This window comes from Populus nigra, chromosome 4 (genome assembly GCF_951802175.1).
Source record: "Populus nigra chromosome 4, ddPopNigr1.1, whole genome shotgun sequence".
NCBI classification, from domain to species: domain Eukaryota; kingdom Viridiplantae; phylum Streptophyta; class Magnoliopsida; order Malpighiales; family Salicaceae; genus Populus; species Populus nigra.
Window position 1 is genome coordinate 11,816,186 of NC_084855.1, and position 9,204 is coordinate 11,825,389.

The 9,204-nt window shown below is 31.6% G+C and overlaps 1 protein-coding gene across 1 annotated transcript; it reads right to left on the reverse strand.

The window, feature by feature from the left end:
* Positions 1-2,034: 2,034 nt before the first annotated feature.
* On the reverse strand, positions 2,035-7,505 carry LOC133692555 (uncharacterized). Its single transcript, XM_062113596.1, has 13 exons — positions 7,346-7,505; positions 7,017-7,218; positions 6,840-6,914; positions 6,639-6,740; positions 6,519-6,559; positions 6,101-6,214; positions 5,442-5,556; positions 5,129-5,319; positions 4,928-5,044; positions 4,301-4,381; positions 3,894-4,132; positions 3,160-3,199; positions 2,035-2,788 (listed from the first exon to the last, which is right to left on the reverse strand). The coding sequence occupies exons 1-13, from the start codon at positions 7,394-7,396 to the stop codon at positions 2,231-2,233; spliced, it is 1,926 nt and encodes a 641-aa protein (XP_061969580.1). The 5' UTR covers positions 7,397-7,505; the 3' UTR covers positions 2,035-2,230.
* Positions 7,506-9,204: the final 1,699 nt, after the last annotated feature.

Consider the following 9,204-nt stretch of genomic DNA (forward strand, 5'->3'; position numbering starts at 1 on the left):
AGTCCGTGCTGAACATTCCCCTGTAATAATATATGCTTCCATAGCAATAACATATTTTTATTCTGACATTTGTTCGAATTATTTGTTGAAATGGATAAAGTTAAGAAAAATCTTAGAAATTATTTCAATATTAGACCTTCGATATTCCGAATCAAATTTCTTTAAAAAGAAGATTTTTTATTTTATGGTAGTATGCTTTAGTCCCCTTATAAAACTTTTGTTATTGGGTTAGCTATATACTTTACATGTTTTGTTTTTTCTACATAGTCCATTAATTATTATCAGAATGATTAATAATAACTTGTGTTTTTATATTTTTATAGCATGGTACAATAACTAAATTACGTTTAAAAATAAATTTTATTTAACTGGTATATAAGGATGTTTTTGAATTTTTATTTTTAAAAGCATAGTAAAATAACTAATTACTAGTGAAAATAAAATTTCTTTAGTTGGCATCGAAGAGCTTTTTGTATTTTTATCATCATATTTTTGTTATAATTAAATTGATTGGGAGAACAATTTAATATTTTAATAAATATAAAATATTATTTAAAAAACAAAACTATTTAACATGTGCATTACACGTGTCTGCATTCTTCAAGTGGTGCACAAGGAGATGACAATAAAAATTAGCACAAGCAAGCCACCTAAATAAATGGAAGAAAAAAAATCGACAAAAGGTCATAAAAAAAAGAATGTTTTCTAATGTTATAACAATAATGTTATAATCTTACTAAAAACAAAACAAAAATCAAATGGAATTTAATAAAATAATATCCTAGAAATCTCTAATTAATTTATCATAATTAATTGCAATTAAAATAAAAAAAATACTATAAAAAAAAAGTTCAAACATCTAGACTTGGATGGGTCAGAATACTTGACCCGTACGTCTACCCGTTAATTCTTTTTTTTACTTGAAGTGGGCAAACGATCATCTTTCCTTTTATATATATATATATATATAATTTTTAAAAAATAATAGGCCCCACCTTCTTAGTCCCCCACAAATTTTATCTTATAAACCTTTTTTCACTTGAAAATATTTAACAAACATCTCATAAGTCTTAATAAACTCACATTTAACTTCAAAACAATCTTTAATCGTTTATAAAATCAACCTAGAATTAAAAAAAATCCTGAGCTTCAATATATTTCTTTCAGTGATTTTAAAATTTGAAAGTCAAAAATATCTAAATAGAACTCATCTTGTTAAATGAATTAATTGACTTCAAAATTAATTTTTTTTTTAGTTGTTAAAATGTTAACTAGCAGCAACTTTCTCTCTCCTTCACTATTTTTTAATAACTTTATCTCATGTCTCTTACACTCAAGTACTGAAATGTAAACAAAATAAAATTTTGGACTAAAATACAAAAGTGTCTAACTAAAGAGATCAAAGATGAGATTTGCAAAACTCTGAGGCAAATCTCTCAACAAAGCAACCTATGAACAGTGTTTTAAAAAAAAGCCTCCATCTTTGTATTATGTCAATTTTGGTCCCCTAAGTTTTGTTTTTTAGGAAGTAATAAAACCAATTTTTTTTCTTGTAAAACCGAGCATAAACCCAACATTGTAATGTATTTCAAAACTGTGAGAACCCTTAAAAAAAACTGAAATAAATTATCAAAATCAATTCCCATTAAACGCAAAGTGGAAGGACAAAATTGAAGGGAAAATAAAGTTTGATAACCAGAGTGAAAAGAAATACTATTATAATCCACAGAGTCTCCCTCACATTTTAGGTTTCTTGTTAATTGTTAATGTTCTTCCTTGTGACAAATTTCTGTTATACAATCTATTTATCCTCCAAAATTATAATCAAATTGCTTCTTGTAGGGGGTTGAGTTTTTAGTTTCTGAGTTTACCGTACAAAATCTGAAAACCCTTCTTTGAGTTTCTTGGAACAGAAAAACTGGTAGACAGATACGAACTACATCATCAGGTGAACTGTTTATTTTATCTTATTTCGTTTTGAGAATTGCAGTCTTTCAGAAATTCTTCGTAGTCTAAAATCGAGTAGAAATACAATTTACGAAACAGAATTATATTATGAATATGACGAATCAGTGCTGCTAAGTAGATTTTCTAAGATCATTTAATCATGTTTCAGTACATTTCAGTATCCTTGTTAACATGTAAAGGGGGCCACGGGCGATTTACAAATCTATAGCAGGAGTATGTGCCCCAGGAGGTAAAACGACGCTGGGGGAATCAAGGATCACAATCATGGAAGCAACACAACTTTCTGACACAATATAAGATCTGAGATGGTCTTTCCATGCCGGTCGATCCTACGGGAGCAGTTGACGCCGCCATCTAGAATGTTCCGGACCACAATATTCAAAGACTTGATTCCCTTGACTTCATAAATTTCTACATTAACATGTTCACTCACCCATTTGTCTCTCTTCATTGTGGAAACCGAGTCAGGAAATGAAGAGGTGTTTAGAAGAGTTGAGACAACTTCCTTCACCCACTGGGGTGTTATAATTAGCTTCAGCCTCTCAATATCAGAGGGGAAGTGCGGGATGATTGAAAAATTCATGTCATTTCCTTTGTCTCCAACCCTGCTATGAGCTACAGAATAAAGAGGAATCTTCTGGCCAGATGGAGCGGGAGAGGTCTCGATTACTGGTGAAGAACTTTTTGGATGAGGTTGTGATAAAGGGTCGTGCCAAATAGTGGTTTTCACTAAATTTCCAAGGTCAACTTCTTCCTTGTTTGGACGCATTCCCTTCCAGCTCTTTACTCCAGTCCGCCAGAAAACACTTTCACGCTCAACCTGAAAGCACAATAAACTTCTCAATGTAAGAATATCTCCCAAAGCCGACAGAGAATTCAACCTCCCTCGCAACATGATCTGATTAAAAGACTTGCGAATTCAAGGTTGATTAAAATCATATAAAAGGAACAAAAAAGAGGGTTCAATAGCTAAGGGGAGCAATAGGAACAGAACATAGTTATAACACTAAATTTGTAGTGGAGATGACAGATGAAATGCGGTCAGATTTCCACATGACTCCAGCAAGCGAAACTGAATTGGCTAGCACATCTGTTCAAGTAATGATATTGACTAGCACATTGTTTCAGGTAAATATCAGTTCCAGATAAAAATTCAGAGGCAAAAGATGTACAGAAAGAGAGAGAGAGCACCAATTGCTTTCCGAGAATTATCTCTTTCTTGTGTCCAGTGCTGCAACAGTTAAAAAACAAGAATGGTCACTTTCTAGCATTAAAAGGGATGCTAGGGAAGTAAGGAAAAACTAATAAGTAGAATCTAAAAGTAATTCCCATGCAAATAAAGTCTTCAACCACGCAAACTCTGTATAAAATGCATCAAATGCCATCTTTCGCTTTCTTTGAGAAATAAAAATAAGCTATCAACAAATTCAAAACAGAAAGGTTTATCACACCCCAGTGCTGTTCTATCAGTTCTTTAAGAATTCTTTATTTCTTTTCTTTTTTCTATTTTCTTTTTTTACAAATGAAGATTTTTTTTTAGTTACACTAATATTGTGTTCAAGTAAAACATAAAACTGTGCACAAAGTAATCGAAATTTCATTTAGACAACTGTTGGTATTCAGTAAAACCCACACCCAGATGGGTTAAATCATTCCTAGGTTTAGAAATTTGACTAACTAATCCTAGAACCTTCTGACTTAATGATCAAAATACTTAAAAATCAAATTAGCTTGTGCAGAGGAAAAAAAAGGCTGACACTGAGAACAAGTACCCCTAATAACAAGATTGAGTTTTCCTTCTATTGGCTCATTCATCAAGATGAATATATAGTGGTTAGTAACCAAGGCCTCATTGAAAAACTTCCTTAAGTGAGCTGCTTCTGATCTTACAAACTATAAGAAGGACGAATTCAGAGGAAATTGACCTGACACCACCACCACCAGCTGGTCCATTTGTATATAAAGCTGTAAATTCTGTTTCAAATTGGACTGCATGCTCCTTCAACTCAAATAGTCCATCCATACGTAACCTTATATCTTCACAAGCACCGCATGATGTATTGTTATCATGAATGCTAATTGTCTTCAGGCTATCAAGTCCAATAATATATGAAGCAACATTACAGCTAACACCAGGAAATACTTCTTCCATCCATGACCTGACCTGATAAAATATGACAGGATTATGTTACTTCACAGACTGTAAAAAGGGAAAATAAAGAGACTTTTATAAGCTGAACTAGTCCCTTCAAAAGAAAAATCAGCATGATGATGGTCTTCGACAAATTTGGCAACAATTCAGTCATCACACACTAGTTAACAGTGTGCTCACCAGATATTCAGCGGCTTTAGCACGTTTTACACACTCATACCCTCCATAAGATATCTCTCCCCATCCTTTCCATCCACAATCCTGATAAAAAGAAATCAAATAAAAAGAAGAAAGAAAGCAGCCAAAAACCAGGTGAATGCCCATTTGCTGACTAAGAAATGCTCAAGTACAAGCATATCATACAGCGATGATCAGTCCCAGATTTAGTAACATAAATGAATGAATTATAGGATATCCAGTAACCATTCATGGTGGTTCTAACTGCATTGTCCTAAAGAAAACATAATTTCTCTGCTAGTCCTCCTACAAACTAATTTCCAGATCAGTCAGTGGAATGTATAATTGTGACCATTGTTGGCAGTGACTGAAGAAATGCCTCTTACTTGCACACTCACATATACGCACAATAATACTATTACTCATAAATATATGGTATCGTTCAAGTGACTAGAATGTAAATAATTCAGACTTTGAATGTGAAACTGCACTATTCTCAGCAAAAGCTGAAACAAAAACAAAGCAGAAATTTGAGGCTGAACTAAAATGATAGTTACGTGTCAAAATTAATCCTTCTATTAATTTATGTTGTGCATAAATTAGAATCAAATGATGAGAACAAAAGGCTACCTTTGGAATCAAGCGCAAGAGTTCATCTGGCACTGAATTAACAGATGGTTTAGCTCCAGCACAGAGAACTTTATGAGCTGACAGTGAGTGAAATGAAACATTCCGGAAATCAATTACCTGCGTTTCAGTACAGCATTTCATCTTTCAGTTCTTCAATACTCTCACCTTTTGCAAGTTCTCAAATATGCACGTCTAACTTACCACATCAGGGGTAATGTAAGCACCTGGATCCCCAACCTCATAAAGAAGTTGTTGAGCACAAGTACTAAAATTTAACACCCCGCCACTACCCTCTGCCTTTGCTACACAAAGGCTTCCATCGAAACTTATTTCTGCATAAGGAAGTGACAAATCTAGGAGAGAAGGAAAAGAAATGTCTCGGTATTTATCACCTACAACAGAGCAAATTCAGAATATTACATCAATAGTATAAATTTGACCAGTAGCTGCAGTTCACTCTTTATGACATATTATATCAATTCAGTAATGATCAAATAAAGCTAATCATGCTCACCTGGATGCATGAAGTATCCCCCTGTGAGTTGACAACCACACTCCAGGAGGTGGCCAGCCATAGATCCTTGTGCTAGCTCCTCTAAGTCATTCCAATTCCAACCTAGTTCATAAACCTAGTCGTATATATACCAAAGTCAATCAGATTGCTTTCTGAAATGGAGTTAAAACTTAAACAACAGCAGATTTGACAAAACAAGAGCACCCAGGCTCTACATATGAGAGTAGCTGTAAGTCATTGACTAGCACATAAGCAGCCAGCCCATCATCCGCATAGTAATCCAACAATCTAGCATTACAAATGAATACACAAATTGTCTGTGCTAGTATACTTCTTCCAGCAAAAGATGTCCGCTCAACCATACACTTGAATATCTGCATTTCCCTTGGCATTTAGTTAATGTACTTCAAAATATGCACCTCTACGTATAATCCTACTAGATGCTTAACATACCAATGACTAACATTTGGCCAAAAAAGGCCTCTTATTGTCATCCTTCTCAATGCAAAGATTTAGAAACATATAAAATGATGCAACAGTGTCGTGGACATGCAGAAGAACTGATTTCATTAACTAAATTAGGAAAAGAAAAAATTACCAAGCTTCTTGAAGACATAGGGAGGAGGAGGGGGAGGAGGAGAAGAAAAAATATACCATACCATCGGAGCTAAAAACAAGGCAGCATCGGCAACCCGTGAAGTAATGACAACATCTGGTTGATATTTCTCCAAACATTCAACAATAGGAGCTGCTCCAAGATAAGTGCTAATACCCTTCAGAGATCACAGCCAAAAATTGAGTTATTGTTTTGACTAAGGAAAAAATTGAAGAGAAATCAAGCTCCCCGAATTGGGTACACAGATGTCAATATTTTCTTGTTCCTCAAATTTGTAATCAATCATACGAAAAGTTTACCCCCTTTACTTATATATTCATGAGCAGACTGAATTGTATACAAAACCAACAATAAAACTGCCCGTGTCAGTAACATGCAATGCCAACAGCAAATTAAGCATAAAAATAGAACAGGCTTGGATATACAAATATAAAAGCAAACAAAAAGTACCGGATTCTTACACCTTCCATAATATAGGACTTCTTGGTCGACGATCCTGAACCTGAAAATGAAAACATTCTTACTTCATATCCACATCCATTAAGCATTTTTACAGTAATGAATGACGATATCACCAATACCTAATTTAGCAGAAGAAACCTCATGAGCCACAGCAACAGAAACGCCAAGCCCCAAACTACTAGCTAATTCTACAACCTTCTCTTGTGCACCAACCGGATCCACTAACAAAAACAAGAAAAACAAATTTATTTAAGCAAAAAACAAATGATAATAATAATAATAATCCAATATTTATTCAATCTATTTTAATTAATCCTCACTTGAACCCATATTGGTGATTATACAAGTCCCTCTCTCCACAGCCAAAGGCAGTAATAATCGCATCCAATCCGTAACTGCACAGAATTATTAGAAAAATAAATCATCAAACTTAAAACAACAACATCACATCAATCAGAATGAGGGAGAGAGGTGAGATTGCGTGATGGAAACGTAACTGCGAGAATCATAACCGTCGCCACCAGAAATCATTATCTGATAACGATCAGCTAGAGTTCGCTCGGCTAAGCATTCAAGAACTATGTAGTTTAGCTCTTTGACTCTTTGGAGTAATTTAAGCGCTGCGATTGGTCTGTCGCCGCCAAATCCTGCTCCGCAGCCTATGTACACCTTCTCTCTACGTTTTTTTGGTTTCTCTCTCTGCATTTATTTCAAATTTAAAATAAATTAGCTCCTTAATTTCATTGTCAGGTAATAATTTCATTGTCAGGTAATATAAAGTGAGAGGAGGAATGGGTTGCAGAAATTAATTGATTGATTAACTAACCAGTTTGATCACGCAATTGTGAATTTCATTCCCGTCTTGATCTTCTTCCATTGACAGGTCCGGTAGTCAGCTACACACTAGAAATGGATAGGTTCGTTTTGAAGAGAAGCAAAAATGGAACTGAATTGCAAAATCAAAATCGCCACTTGGTTGTTGTTTGTAAGTAGCGTTATCAACAAGTTTTTTTAAATAAAAAAAAATATTAATATATTAAAATAATTTTTTTTTTATTTTTTTAAATTTATTTTAAATTTCTTAACAACAAAATAATTTAAAAATATTAAAAAAATAAAACTAAAAAATAAATAAATTTTTTTAATCATACAACTGAACTACCATGTCAAACACCTCTTCAGCTATTTGATAAAAAAAAAACAAATATATTCTTGTAGCTTTGTTTTTTTATTTTTATTTTTATTTATTTTTAATTATATCTTTTATAATTATTTGAAATTTATATATTTTAACGTATTGGATTTGTCATTATATTTCAACATTGAATTAAAGATTAATTTTACAATAAAAAAAGTTTTAAATTATTTTTATAACTAAAATTAGAACATCAAGAATCAAAATTGATATATATAAAAAAATCATATTCAAAAGGCACATAAATGCTCAATTTGATCCCTCAAGATATATTTTGTTTATACCCAATCTCTTTTTTTAGGCTTTTTATGATTCGGTTTGTTAATCTATTTTTTTGTAATTTAATTTAAAGAGAGAAAGTTTCCAAAAAAACAATAAAAGAGAAAGTTTTTGAATGGTTAAATTATATCCATTAATAATTATGATTTTGATATTTTTAAATTTGTTTTTAAAATGAGAATTTAATAAAAATAATTTGTCTTTAATGATTCTCGAAATGAAAGATTGTGCTCAAATATAATTTTTTATTTGATTTGATTTTAAATTTATTATCCCATTAAAATATATTTTATAGTTAGTAATGGGTTTTATGGATACATGTGATGCTTTTTTCATGTTTTTGAATTAAAAAAGGTTTAATTTTAAGTTTTTTGGATTAGAAAACTTGTTTTTTTATTTTTCAATTATCAAAGTTAGCTCAAATGGTAGAAAAAATATCACGGATAGATAATAAGTCGTCAAGCCATTTGAATATGTGTGTGCACGCGCGTACGCGTGGACAACATATCCTTCGCTTTTTATAAAGAAAAAAAAAAGGGTGTAAGCCTCACCTTTCAAGCTCCTACGTGTCAGCCTTTATAGTTTTAGGATATGCATGTGTGTCGATCTCTTTAGCCTAGGTGTGCCAAGCTTTTTTTAAGTTGCCTTGAATTTTAATTTTTTATTACATTTTATAATTAGGATTAGCTTTAAATAAATCTATTCAAATGATATCTAAATAATTATCTGATTTTATATATCATAGTTTTTAAATGATAAAAAAAACTTTTATGATAATATTAATCATTGCTTTTTTAATAATTATATATGAACCTAATATGCTTAATGTTTTAAAAATTTTCCCTCGTGAATATTAAGTGCAGATAAAATATTTATATAATTAGATTTTATTATAAATTCTTTATATGTTTTTTCTTAGATTTTATGTTTTTTAATATTTCACATAGAAATTATTCATCTGTGATTTTATTTTGTTTTTGTTTTTTATTCAAACTTTATTTTAAGAGTATAATAAGTTTTAATTTAAAAAAACAAGATTTCTAAAACTGACATGTTTTTATAAAAACAAATAAAGAGAAAAACACTTGAATAAGAAAAAATCGATTAGGGATATACATTTTTTTACTCCTTGTTTCAAATAAATATAATTTTTTATTGGAGTTCCATTAATTGTTTATTCAATAAACCATATTGCTATTAAAAAATATATT